At 43.8% G+C, this 14,751-nt stretch overlaps 1 protein-coding gene across 1 annotated transcript in view; it reads left to right on the forward strand.

Moving 5' to 3' along the window:
- The window catches only part of ttc6 (tetratricopeptide repeat domain 6), a 43,932-nt gene that overhangs the window by 10,803 nt on the left and 18,378 nt on the right, over nucleotides 1–14,751 (forward strand). Inside the window, exons 9-16 of the mRNA XM_062523448.1 lie at nucleotides 1–23; nucleotides 759–845; nucleotides 1,707–2,155; nucleotides 5,675–6,140; nucleotides 6,423–6,552; nucleotides 8,492–8,667; nucleotides 9,074–9,210; nucleotides 9,899–10,068. The exon at nucleotides 1–23 is cut by the window's left edge and continues 85 nt beyond it. Of these exons, the coding sequence (XP_062379432.1) occupies nucleotides 1–23; nucleotides 759–845; nucleotides 1,707–2,155; nucleotides 5,675–6,140; nucleotides 6,423–6,552; nucleotides 8,492–8,667; nucleotides 9,074–9,210; nucleotides 9,899–10,068 (1,638 nt within the window). The remainder of the gene's footprint in view (nucleotides 24–758; nucleotides 846–1,706; nucleotides 2,156–5,674; nucleotides 6,141–6,422; nucleotides 6,553–8,491; nucleotides 8,668–9,073; nucleotides 9,211–9,898; nucleotides 10,069–14,751) is intronic.

A 14,751-nucleotide genomic window follows, 5' to 3' on the forward strand; every position in this document is an offset into this window, starting at 1 on the left:
CAGAGCAGCACGGCACCTCTGTGGTCAGTTTTCCACCCAAAGTCCAGCTACACCACCTTGAAACCACACATTGAAAATACAAGTCACCTGTAACCTTGTTTCCTGGCATGCGAAATTGAACCGAATGTCTTCATAAATTGCACAAATAGGCCTGTGAGAGATAAGCAAGCTTTATAAGAACGTTTCTTTCATTCTTTGTATGTCAGCACAAAAGAAAATGTTTTGATTAGATCATCTAGTTCAGTGGACAACGGTGTTTGTTTGCAGTGTCTTATGAAATGGCATAATCAGACATAACACCGTGTCCTAATTGTAAGCGACTGCGCGACTGTCGGATAGTTTGTGTCCACATTGTATCCGTTAACATTATTTAATGAACCTTTGTTAGGTCGTGAAGAAGTTAATGTCAAGGCGACGCGACGCGACTAAAATAGAAACGGACAGCGCGACAAAACAGGGTTGAAGAAGTCGCGTAGCAAAGCAACTTGTCGCGTTCGGTCGCATCGCATTCAGTCAGGACATTCCAATTGAAAATACAGGGATGGAACTGATTTTGTCGCACGCATTCGGTCGCGTCGCTTGCAGTTAGGACACGGTGTAAGACATAAAGACATAATGTTTGGTTTATTGAAAGGAATGTTTGCCAGAATGCTGTGTACACTTACTTACAACCTCTCTTATTCAACACACACATACACACCCACCCACCCATACACACACACACACACACACACACACACACACACACACACACACAGGAAAATGTGCTGTGCCAGAAATCAAAGTCAATGGTGGAACTCAGGCCAGATGAATCAACACAGCCAGAGGAGTCTGCTACAGCCCAGGTCAGTGCACTGCAAGAGCGCGAGATTTCAGCGGCACTGTTTACTCCATCGTCTCAGCCAATCACATATCAAAGCTGCAAATATCAGATATCCCTGCATCTGTTCCACATGGTCCTGGACCCACTCGCTGTCATCCAAAAGAAAACAAGATTGTTTTTTGACAGCTGAGTTGAGCATGTGTGTCTGCTGCCTTCTAATTGCGTTTGCAGTCGCTCATCTTCGTCTGTTGTGATTGCATAACAGAGCTATTACACTGTTGTTGTGTTGACTGCATTAACCTTGTGACACATTTCACACTCACTTCAGCCCATTTTCCATTAGGCTTAAACGGATTAATTGCTAATCTTCCTTTGTCAGTTTGATCACTAATTTCCTTTTGCTTTTAAATTGCTTTTGTAGTCTAAGTTAAAAGTGAGGGGGAAATAGAGTTGAAATCTCTCTCTTGTTATTAACAGTTGTTTTATTTCTGTGATATCCTGTGGTGAAAATAATATTGACTAGGATTGTTTTTCGTATTCCGATATGTTTTCTGGTCACCAAATATAATATATTATCTAATAATTAAGGAGTGAGTGATGAAGTCTAATTTGTCAAACTTTAATCTTAGAGTACCTCAATCTCAGCACACCGAAAATGGCCAACTCAAATTTCTTTCTTCCATTAGTATCCCTCTCACCTGTATTTCTGCTGAGTTCATCCATGCTTGTTTATCTTTATTTTTATAAAATGCAGCTCTCCTATTTCACAGTAGCTTGAATGCTATTCCTCACTTTGAAGTTGTTTTGGATAAACGTGTGAGCTCAGTGAATCCATGTCAGTGTGAAACGGAATGCTTTTTCTGTTTGCTGTCCCTGTGGCCAGCTACAGCGGCCTCGCTCAGCCCCGCTCCCCAGCACCGGCACCGAGGACCCAGCTGGCCTCAGGATCAAGGCCGACGTGAACTCCATCGCCTCCGAGCTGGAGGGAACGCAGCAGCACAGACAGCCTCAAGTCAGCAGAGAAACCCAGCAGCAGCAACAGCAGCAGCAACAGCAGCAGCAGCAGGCCAGAGACCCTCCTCCAGCCCAGGCCCAGGCCCAGCAAGCGGAGGCCTCTCAGAGGTCCGACAAGAAGGCGGAGGAGACGCCGGCGTCAGCTCCTCGTCTGGTGCACGCGCGGCACCGGTCCCAAAGCCTCCGCCGCGGCACGCGGGCAAGGGTGGTGCTGGACGCCAGGCGTGGCAAGGCGGGCAAGGCAGGGAGGAAGCTGAGGCCAGCCAAGCTTGCGGAGATCCTGAGCAAGCTGAAGGAGAAGTCTCGTACGCTGCTCAGGTGAGAACGGAGCTGCTGCCGCTACACAGGGCATGCCAACCACGTTCATGTCTATTAGAACACATTACCTTACACAGTGGTCATTCATATACTGTAGATAGATACAGTATATACTGTAAATAGGTAGATAGATTGATACGTTATTCAGCCTGTGGGAAATGTTAGGCATCCAGTAGCTTATACAACCATAACACAACATACACACATATCTCTCACGTACGTAAAAAAACACTCCCAGAAATGTATACATTGGCAAGTGAATTGATTACACAGGCTGATTTGGACTGACCATTTGTTGCATTGACCATGTTAAGGTGCTATGGTATGGAGTCTGTGCAATGGTGGTAGTGCAAACGTGAACAGTGCAGAGATAATGTAAACATATTAGAATTTCTTGCAACAGACTTAAAGAACAAATATAAAACATGAAAGAATAAGTTAAACAATGTATATGTTATGACCACCGCCCAGATTGTAGGAAGGCTATTATAGCCCGTAAAAACAGTCAGGTGGACAGCAGACAAAGTGTTATGATGGATGGTAGAGGCTGAGAGTGACAGGCTCATGCTGAAAAATCCATTTATCCACTCAACTTTTGTGTGGCATTGAAATGTTGCATGGCCCTGGGGACAATGGACCTCCTCAGCCTGTCTGTTGAACATGACAGTGATAGAGGTCTGACTGCTATACTGAACATGCTCCTCTGTTTATTGAATGTGCTGTGTAGTGGATGGCGGTCATTGTCCATGATCGCTAGCATTCTGTTCATGGTCCGTTTCTCTGCAATTCAATGCCAACAACAGAGCCAGCTTTCCTTACAGCTCAGTTGCCTAGCGTCCCTCGTCTTAATGCTGCCTCCCCAGCACACCACAGCATAAAAGAGGACACTGGCTATGACAGACTGGTACAGCATCCTGAGGAGCTTACTGCAGGCATTGAATGACTGCAGCCTCCTCAGGAAGTAAAGCCAACTCTACCCTTTCTGATACAGTGCATCTGTATTGGCTGACAGCGACCAGTCTCAGTTTATTGTCCAAGTGTATCCCCAGATACTTACAGTATACTATGTGCTATGTGTGCCACCTCCTCCACATTGACCCCTTCAATGGAGACTGGCAGCATAGGTTGCTTAGATCTCCTGAACTCCTTGGTCTTAGTTGTGTTCAGCTGCAGATGGTTGAGCCTGCTCCATTGCACAGAGTCATCCACCTGGTTCCTGTACTCGTCCTCCTTTCCATCCCCTGATACACTCCACAATTGCAGGGTCATCCGAAAACCTCTGCATGTGGCATGTCTCAGAGTTGTAGCTGAAGTCAGAAGGTGGAAAGCATTGCTTTCTCTGGGAAGCAGTCCTTCAGTTTCACAAACTGTGTGGATTATTTCCACGAATAATCCATGTATATAATCATATATTTCTCAAATACAATGTGCAACAAGCATTGATACCTGAGCTAGCTTGAAAACAGCAGTTTGATTTTTCACTGTTATGCCGTTGCAGTTTCACCTGTAATGAGTAGCAAGAAATATTAGAAATGATGAATAATTAAATGAGTGAGGTGAACATTCATTAGAAATACAGCCAGAGAAAAACATTAAGGTCTGGGGAGGCGGGCTTGAAAATGCAATCCTAACCAAATCTAATTGCTTTATGACACTGGTAAACAGCACTCTCCGCTAATAACAAGCATTACCGCCACTTACCACACCTTGGAACAAAATGCAGGGTGAAACTAGGCCACTGAGAGCACAGAGGGAAAGGACACAGTCTATTTAAGGTTCCGAGAAAGAACCAGCCTTAGAAATGGGCAAAGATAGTCCTCGAGGCAGCTCAAAAAACTGCTCTTCGTTGTGTTTCCAACTCTCCTGGGAAACTCTGACGTGTTTATTAGTCATTAGATTGCCGACACGAGTGCTTTAAGCAAGCTGGCTGCTGTCTGATGATGGCTGCATCTGTTCTCCTGTCAGTTTGACCGTTTGGCACATTTTGTAACAATCTCCGTTCTATAAATAAACAGCAACGGCAGTCATTAGTCTGTATCTCTCCCTCTAACCACCCAGATTCTCATCTCTGTGATAGCATTGTGTTTGTGCGTTTACATGCTCATGCATGATGCTTGTTTCTGTCTTTCCAAATGTTATACATTGAGATTATACATTTGTAGTAGGGATGCACCGATCCGATATTTGGATCGGATATCGGCCCCGATATGAACAAAATAGCTGGATCGGGGATCGGAAAAAATGAGCCGATCCATGGGCCGATCCGAATTTAATATAGTCTCAAAAAAAGGCTGAGCCATGACGCGCAACCAGCCATTTAGCGCCGCTATAGCAGCAGCTCACTGCTGCGGGTTAGAGTGTGCCTCACCTCACTGTGTGCTCTGAGTGTCTAAATTCATGGGTGGGATAAATACAGATACCAAATTTATGTCATAGGATCAAAAGAATATCTATACTAACCACCATTTGTCATAGATTAATTACGATCTTCATGCGTTTTGTTGCATTTAGGCAACACGTTTAATGTGTAACAGTCAACACAAAATAGGCTGCTCAAACTAAACACATTGTCATTTTCATCTCATCTGTATAAACTGTTCTTGGTATAAAGACATGCAAATGTTCAAATTGGCTGTTAAAAACGTATAATTAGATAAAACGTACAACTTCTACCGTTTACCACCATTCAAACTCCGTGTGAACTAATTAGTTTATCGTGGGGAAACTGCGGGACCGTACCACTATGAGTAAATAGAGGGGTTTCACGGGTGACACCATTTTGGCAGGGGTGTTTCAATGTATGTCACTAATATGGGATTTTTATCTGCAAAATTGTTTTTTGTTAGATTTATTATTTAGTAATAACTGTGAACTTGAATTTGAATGCTGTTCCAAGTTGCTGCTGGTACAACTGTTTATTTTTAATACTAGTAATATAATCAATAATGATGATAATAATGATAATAATAATGATACTAATAATACATTACCTTTTATATCTAAGTGTTATTTTGTTAGATTTTTTAGGAAAGTAATGTTTAGTTAGGGAAAGAATGAAGAATCAAGTCAAGCCTGATGCCTTTAGTCTTTTCCACATGGTGAGGTATACAGTTAACAATGGTATCGGATCGGTATCGGATATCGACCGATACGCAGAGCCCAGGCATCGGTATCGGTATCGGGACTGAAAAAGTGGGATCGGTGCATCCCTAATTTGTAGTCATAGTTATTTGAGCATTCTAAGTTTAAAGTTAAAGTTACGTGTGACTGGTACTGGTAAAACAGATGCTTTTCATCCAAAATGGCACAGACTTGCAACGGCGGATGTGGGACTCAAACTTGGGTTGAATGATTCTATTGTAGAGGGTGTCACAAAGCCAGATTCTGTATTAGTGATGACTTTATTACAATTACTCTTTTCCAATGAGTATTTGTGTTTGGTTTTCACATGAACACACATTCATTTAGCTTAGTTTGTACATGTGATGTGTACTCTCACTATGTGTGTTTGTCAAACAGGAGTGAATCTGTCGGCCACCTGCCCCAGAGCGGTTTGCGGCGTGGGCAGTCGGGCAGCCTTCTACGCTGGCCTAGCGTGCCGACCCAGCTGGACTTCCAGAGCTTCTCCACCGAGCACTGGGGCATCGCACCAGACGTGGCGGCGCGCGAGTGGGTGCGGGACATCTGGGAGGCCTGGTTCGACGAGGTCTTCCCGCCGCTGGAGGAGAGCGACAAGCACGGCGCGGCCGGCGTCGGCGGCGACCAGGCGGAGAGCCCCGAGGAAGAGACCCGGGAGCTGGAGAAGGTGGACCCGTCGCTGACGCTGGCCGACAGGGACGCCGTGGCCGAGCTGCAGGCCAAGGTGGAGGACCTGAGCCACGCCATGGCCCAGCAGACGGCCGTCAGCGCCTTCGACATGTGCCGCCGCGGGGCGTTGTATAAGAAGCTCGGCCTCCTTAACCAGGCCTTGGAGGACCTGGACCAGGTGAACTCAGCTGCCCTCTTCCCTCTGTCCTCAATTGTTCCCGTGTTATAATTAAACGTGATAATGACTTTATGAAAAAAAAAGGAAGTCAATTTTAATAATGAAACTGAATTTTCTAAAAATAGCTAAAAAATTACATCTGGAAACCTCTCAGACGCTCAGGCCAGAGGGGCTTATCAGTTGAGAGTCAGGCATAGCAGAGGGCATTTGGTCTGTTTTTTGTTAAACCACTTGGCTGTGCTGTTTTAAGGCTGGACATGCCATTGTTTGTCTCTGTGAAAGGCCATATCCCTGGAGCCTGGCTTGCTGAATGGCTACTGGCACAGACACAGCATTTATCTGCTCCGAAATGACCACAGCAGTGCCCTGGAGGACCTCAACTTTATCATCAAGCACAATAAGAAGCACGGTGGTAGGTCAATGGCCAGACGTGTGTGTGTGTGTGTGTGTGTACGCTGATGAGAATGTTTCAGATAATAAATGTTCAATATACAATTACTGTGACTTGAGGGTGTATTGAAAAGTAAAAAAACGTAATGTTCTGAATCATGATTGTTAGTCGGTTACACAGGCTTCAATAATTCATTTCCTCATATGATTGTGCTCCTGCAGTTTGCACATTATTAGAATCTACTGTTGATGGTAATAAAATCACAAACTTTTGAAAGCTGGCCAGCTTGATGCCACTTGGGTGAAATTGATGGAGGATTGGCAGCGTGGTGAAGGCATCAACTGCAGGGTCAGTCCAGTCAGTGCCTCGTTGTGTCCTTCTGGCGTGACTAACAGTTCATTGGTCACTGACTACGCGTTATTGCCCCAACCTCTACGATTTGTCTCCCTGTGTCGATGTAGGTCAAGATTAGTTCAGCTTTGGCTCTATTGCTTGTGCTTGTTTCTGCTTGCACTGAAGACCTTATGGGACCCCATTTTGAAAAGCACACACATACCTTAAACCCCTAAATGTGTGACCTGTTTCTCGTGGAATTTGCCTTTTTCGTGCAGTAGATCTACCCATGCAATTACAAATCATTTAACTGGTGTGCTAATTTAAACGACACAACTCTGTGTTTGGTTCTCTTGCCATGACATCAAGTTTTTTGGCACCACTAACCAATACTAGACAGGTTGAGCTATGGAGATTTGCCGTGGTGAATTTTTGTCTTTTACAATCCAGTGCTTGCTATCGGTATACAGTACGTGTGGTTGTGTTGATTTGTAGGAGAGACTGCAGATGCTCTGTTGATGAGGTTGTGTTGGTTTGTGCAAGAGACTGCAGATGCTGTGTTGTTGTGGTTGTGTTGGTTTGTGCTAGAGACTGCCGATGCTGTGTTGTTGTGATTGTGTTGGTTTATGGTAGAGACTGCAGATGCTGTGTTGTTGTGATTGTGTTGGTTTATGGTAGAGACTGCAGATGCTGTGTTGTTGTGATTGTGTTGGTTTATGGTAGAGACTGCAGATGCTGTGTTGTTGTGGTTGTGTTGGTTTGTAGGAGAGACTGCAGATGCTGTGTTGTTGTGATTGTGTTGGTTTGTGCTAGAGACTGCAGATGCTGTGTTGTTGTGGTTGTGTTGGTTTGTGGTAGAGACTCTGCAGATGCTGAGCTGATGTGGCTGTGTTGGTTTGTGCTAGAGACTGCAGATGCTGTGTTGTTGTGGTTGTGTTGGTTTGTAGGAGAGACTGCAGATGCTGTGTTGTTGTGGTTGTGTTGGTTTGTAGGAGAGACTGCAGATGCTGTGTTGTTGTGGTTGTGTTGGTTTGTAGGAGAGACTGCAGATGCTGTGTTGATGCGCTCACTGACGGTCCAGCTGGAGCGCATTAGTAAGGCCTCTCCCTCAGGCGCTCACTGGGAGAGCTTGGTGTGCAGTCTAATACATGAGGACATGCTGCAGCTTCTCCTTACAGCTTCTGTTATGGTGTTTTCTACTTTTCTTTGTTCAAGCAGAGAGGCAAGGGTAATAACAGTGCTGCTTGAGCGATACACAACTGAGGCAATATGCAAGCATGGTACACAAAAGGAAAGCCACAAAAAAAAAAAGAAATTCAGTTTAATATGTTCCAACCCAGTAATTTCAACTGATGTTTGTACACATAGTAAATTAGTAATACATACATTTTTTCCAAGGTAATCTGTGAAAGGTGTGATTTTAAAGTTGTTGCAAACACACCGACCCTTCCATCTCACAAATCCCTGATACCTGCTCTTTGCGAACCCGAGGAAGTTATAGTGTTGTATTGTGTGAAGTGTCTATCCATTGTTAACCACGCTGTATTAATAAATTGAATCGAATTACGAATGGTTTGGCTCTACCTGAAGTCATCAGTGCTAATCACTTGTGTTTTTGATGAGCCAGATGCCTTTCAGTCCAGGGCTGAAATCTTCAGAGCTACTGGGCGGCCCACTCTGGCCATCATCAACTACACACACGCCATCAGATGCAGGCCAGAAGATGATGAGATGTACTTCAGGAGGGCCCAGATGTACATGCAGACTAATGACATAGTGCTGGCCATGGATGACTATGTTAAAGTACATCATCACATACACACACAAACTTATACACAGATAACACACACACACACACACACACACACACACACACACACACACACACACACACACACACACACACACAGAGACTGACCTGCACACAGAGAAACCACAGACAAGCTTAATATCTATGAAGCAAATCTGTGTAAAATGTGCTTTTTCACAGTACATTTTCAGTGATTTAAATCTAAATTGAAATGCACTTATCGTGATTGTGGTTGTTGATGCATGATGGAATGCTGGGAACAGTGAGAGCTACAGTAGACAGTTCTACTTGTTGCTGAGCACTATCCAGTCCCCATGCCTCACTTCAACCCATTTTTTAAATGTTTTCACATAATGCTTTTCAGAAATACATATTCGTTTGCATTTTGTAAACTTGCAGGCGCACGTCATAAACCCCAAAAGGACAGATGCTCTGATGATCCACGGGCAGCACTACTTCAAGAACTCCAACTTGCTGGTGGCGCTCACAGACTTCACCTCGGTGCTGCAGCAGGAGCCGGCCAACGCTAAGGCCAGGTGGGCCACCACCACACCGGGGCTCCAGGCAGCAGCACATGGGGCTGACCGCACTTGAGGGTCAGGTCCAGGTCCAGGCTACACTGAAAGCCCAACTAATACAAAGCTGAATGTCGGTGGAGTATCTATCTGCATTTATCTTCCACTATAATCAGTGGAACTGGCTACACTAGATGCGAAAGCAGCATGTATGTGCTGTGCATACAGTATACAGTGGGGGAAAAAAACCCTTCTGTTTTTGTTTTTGTGTGACACAAGCGATTCACTTCAGCCACGCTTTTAGTGTAGCCTGGCCATCATTTGGTAGATGACTACCCAGAGCTCAAACCACTCAATCCCTGTCCCCAACACCCCGTCCCCAAGGCTATTGAAACTTTCAGCCATTTTGTTTTCGAAAGCATATCACTGTTTCCTATCGCTGAAATGTAGAAACAAACCACATATGTTCACCACATCATCAAACCCATAATGAGTCAAGTCTACACACATACACGCACACACACACACACACACACGCACACACGCACACACGCACACACACACACACACACACACACACACACACACACACACACACACACATGCACACACATGTGCACATATGTTCTGACCACATCATGACCACATCTCATAACCTCTAGCCAGCACTCTTTTGTCTCTGTCTCACCTAGTTCCCTTTGCACCACAGGACCTGCCGGGGCCAGATCTATGCCAGACTGGGTCAGTTCCACAATGCCACGGAGGACTTCTCCCTGGCCGTCCACCTGAACCCCAACGACTGGCTGGCCTTCTACCACCGCGGCTGCCTGCTGCGCAAGAGACAGCCCGAGACAGCTGTCAGAGATCTGAGCACATCTGGTACAGTTAATATCCTACCCTGGCCTTAATACAGCTCTATCGCTCAGCAAGAGAGGGATAGAGTCTTCAGAAATGACACCGCAATCATATTCAATACGCCATCACAGATGAGAGTAGTCACTGTTAGGTTGTTATTATGGTATGCTGAGAGCATATATGTTATTGAGGCATACAGTCTCTCTTTAGTATGAACTATGAATGGTATCTATCTATTAATGCAAGGAACGTCTGTCTGTGTGTCACTCTGTCTGTCTGTCTGTGTGTTCCACGCATAACTCTCAAACCACTCATTCAACTGACCTAAAATTTGACACATGTATTGCTAATGACATGCGTGAGTGCAGTGCAAAGTTTGGTCATGTTCGGACAAAAAATGACAAAGATATCGTTAAATTAAATTCTACCGCTCTCTGCACTAGCCACTCCCCCTCACTCTCACTTACTCCAGCATAGAAACAAAAAATCCCATTTCGCTGACAAACTCCGTGTTCATGGAAATTACGATGTCTCACGTAAACAACGGACCGTTTCAAGATTGTTCATGTTGGATAAACATGCTGAGTCCGACACACATGCACCCATGTTGGTAAGCAGGCTGTTAAAGTCACGTAACGTTGCATAGGCTACTCATCAACAACCGCGGTTGCCTTGCGCTTCATAGCACTGGCATGGCCATGGCATAGACGGGCCATGCATGCGGTTAGCTTTAGGCTATCATTTCCCAACAACAGCAAAAACGCACGGGTATGTAATGTGTCTAATAGCCATTAGCTGCAACTCAAACGCCTTTCCCCTTCACTTTTTTATTACCTTGCAAAGAGTAAAAAGCTCTAACAGCACGGGCCTGATTCTCATCACCAATCTAACATGATCTACCTGCATCAACGTCATTGGGCAACACGTTTCTTGGAAAACATGGTTTGCATGGGCACTGCACTAGTAGATAACAAGCACCAGGTCTGCGAGAGTGGATGAATGGATGAATGAATGGGTGAACAGAATGCAGGAATAGAACATAATAGAAATCTATATGTTGATGTGTCCTTGTGGCTTATGCTTGTGGCATGTTGCAGTTTGTTATCTGTTTTTGTGGGACATGCCTACGGTGGCCCTGAAGTGCAAAACACAACACAAATAAGACAACACAACACAAATAAGACAACACAACACAAAGAGAGAAATCACGGCCCCAAAGTGCACAACACAACACAAAAAGAGACAACACAACACAAAGAAGAGAAAAAACGGCCTCGAAGTGCACAACACAACGGCAAATCACACAACACAACACAAAAAGAGACAACACAACACAAAAAGAGAAAACACAACGGCAAATCACACAACACAACACAAAAAGAGACAACACAACACAAAAAGAGAAAACACAACGGCAAATCACACAACACAACACAAAAAGAGAAAACACAACGGCAAATCACACAACACAACACAAAAAGAGACAACACAACACAAAAAGAGACAACACAACACAAAAAGAGAAAACACAACGGCAAATCACACAACACAACACAAAAAGAGAAAACACAACGGCAAATCACACAACACAACACAAAAAGAGACAAAACAACACAAAAAGAGACAACACAACACAAAAAGAGAAAACACAACGGCAAATCACACAACACAACACAAAAAGAGAAAACACAACGGCAAATCACACAACACAACACAAAAAGAGACAACACAACACAAATAAGACAACACAACACAATTAGAGAAACCTCGGCCCCGAAGTGCACAACACAACGGCAAATCACACAACACAACACAAAAAGAGACAACACAACACAATTAAGAGACAACACGAAATACCTTCGGGCCACATGAATCGTCGCTGGGACACGTACGTATGCCTACAGCCCGCAGAAAATAGCATGCTGGGTCTTCACATGTCCATAAGAACCCACAGTAATGGAATATCCACGTTGTGTTTTATTCATAATATGTTTGGTGTATAATCCAACTCATACAAAAGCAACAAGTTCGAAACAAATCATCAGAAATCAGGAAGTAAAACAGCTTGTAACTCTGTCACCGTTCTAGATACCGTCATATACCATATATGGTAATTTTTGTGAGATCCCCCTATAGTTACCGTAGTAGCTACCACACATCAGAGCGATGGCTTTGCCCCACATGTCTTTCTGCGACGAGATATTCAAAACCGGAGGAGATTGGGCAAGAGAGCTGTCAATCAGGCTCCCCAGCTTTGAATGACGACAGCACTAGTCAGCCACATGCCTCGTCATAGACCTCTGAAGTTCGCCTACAAAAAAGCCACCATCTTTGCCCAAATAAGGAGATCCGGTATCTTGAGATTTTTTCTATGGGAAAATAACATGGGGATTTTCAATAATCACACCTGTTAAACTCTCGCGGGGATGATGACATTTGAAATGCAGACGTTTTTCCCTACACAGTTTTGTCCAGTGCCTTCTAGTGGATACTGTGATCTTCGGCAGGTGAAGACGGCACACTTTGATCTTTGCTACCCCAAAGCTAACTTACAATGCAACTTGCCATAGGCAGTTAGCTTCAATTAACTCCCGGATCTCCTTATATGGGCAAAGATGGCAGCTTTGGATCCTTTTTGTAGGCGAACTTCAGAGGTCTATTGAAAACCGGATAGCGTTGAAGCCAAGGGGTAGACGATTTCAGTGATATGCGACTTTACTTTATAAACCCTAGTAAAGTCCTCGTAACATTCATTAAAAGATTTAAAGAGACATGCAGGCTGAAATATTTCGAAGATTTAATGGTGCATAGGCTACTGACAATAAAACTCTTACACAAGAACCCCTTTGAGTAGAAGCATAATATTGGTGTCAAATGAAAGCTAACATTCTGGAGATTTTTGGGGAGCCTGGTTGACAGCTCTCTTGCCCAATCTCCTCCGGTTTTGAATATCTCGTCGCAGAAAGACATTTGGGGCAAAGCCATCACTCTGATGTGTGGTAGCTACCATGGTAACTAGGGGGATCTCACAAAAATTACCGTATATGACGGTATCTAGAACGGTGACAGAGTTACAAGCTGTTTTACTTCCTGATTTCTGATGATTTGTTTCGAACTTGTTGCTTTTGTATGAGTTGGATTATACACCAAACATATTATGAATAAAACACAACGTGGATATTCCATTACTGTGGGTTCTTATGGACATGTGAAGACCCAGCATGCTATTTTCTGCGGGCTGTAGGCCTACGTACGTGTCCCAGCGACGATTCATGTGGCCCGAAGGTATTTCGTGTTGTCTCTTAATTGTGTTGTGTTGTCTCTTTTTGTGTTGTGTTGTGTGATTTGCCGTTGTGTTGTGCACTTCGGGGCCGAGGTTTCTCTAATTGTGTTGTGTTGTCTTATTTGTGTTGTGTTGTCTCTTTTTGTGTTGTGTTGTGTGATTTGCCGTTGTGTTTTCTCTTTTTGTGCTGTGTTGTGTGATTTGCCGTTGTGTTTTCTCTTTTTGTGTTGTGTTGTCTCTTTTTGTGTTGTGTTGTCTCTTTTTGTGTTGTGTTGTGTGATTTGCCGTTGTGTTTTCTCTTTTTGTGTTGTGTTGTGTGATTTGCCGTTGTGTTTTCTCTTTTTGTGTTGTGTTGTCTCTTTTTGTGTTGTGTTGTCTCTTTTTGTGTTGTGTTGTGTGATTTGCCGTTGTGTTTTCTCTTTTTGTGTTGTGTTGTCTCTTTTTGTGTTGTGTTGTGTGATTTGCCGTTGTGTTGTGCACTTCGAGGCCGTTTTTTCTCTTCTTTGTGTTGTGTTGTCTCTTTTTGTGTTGTGTTGTGCACTTTGGGGCCGTGATTTCTCTCTTTGTGTTGTGTTGTCTTATTTGTGTTGTGTTGTCTTATTTATGTTGTGTTTTGCACTTCAGGGCCACCGTACATGCCTCATCGCTTCTCTCATTGTCTTGCCCACATGGCTTTATTTGGTTGGATGCTATCTCCCAAAAAATTGGAACAGAGGTTGAGGTTGTGAAAAAATGGAATGACATGAAAAGCAACCTTCCCATTGTGTTCTCTTAGACGTGAGGTAGATTGATGAGTTCCATCCCAGGATGCAATATATTTACATTACATTTGCATTTGTAGCATGATAGTTTGTTTAGAGTAAATAAACAAAGAAAATGATCATGTTTTAAGGAGAGTGAACAGAATATATTTATCTCAAATTCATGAGAATCTAGAGTTTTGACAACTCATATCCCTTCGTCATTGTCACTTATTCTGAAAAGGTAAGCTAAAAATAAAACAAAAGAAATCTTTTTTTTAACTGATTGAAAGCTACTTTGAGGTTTTGTATTTTGGATGAAAAAGACGAAGCCTCTGCCGTTTCATCATAACATCAGCTTCGTTGTACCATTAGCTGGTAGGAGTCTGTGTTGTGTTGTAGCCTGTTACCGAGCGATTTGCTTCTTGCTATTGTGAGATTGAGTCCTTATTGTGTATTAGAAGAACATATGGCTGTTCTAGTCTTGGCTGAATGGGTTCCAGGTGCAGCATTTGCACAGGCATGCAGGCGTCATGGGATGCACACTGTCACATACATTTACTCCTTTTCATTTACTCACAAATTGCGATAAATGCATACAGGCTGAAACAAACCATATGCATTATACACAGAACCTCAACGACATGGCCATGAATAGAAAATCATGAATATGGATGGGGGATG

The sequence above is a fragment of the Sardina pilchardus genome, chromosome 20 (assembly GCF_963854185.1).
Source record: "Sardina pilchardus chromosome 20, fSarPil1.1, whole genome shotgun sequence".
Classification (NCBI taxonomy): domain Eukaryota; kingdom Metazoa; phylum Chordata; class Actinopteri; order Clupeiformes; family Clupeidae; genus Sardina; species Sardina pilchardus.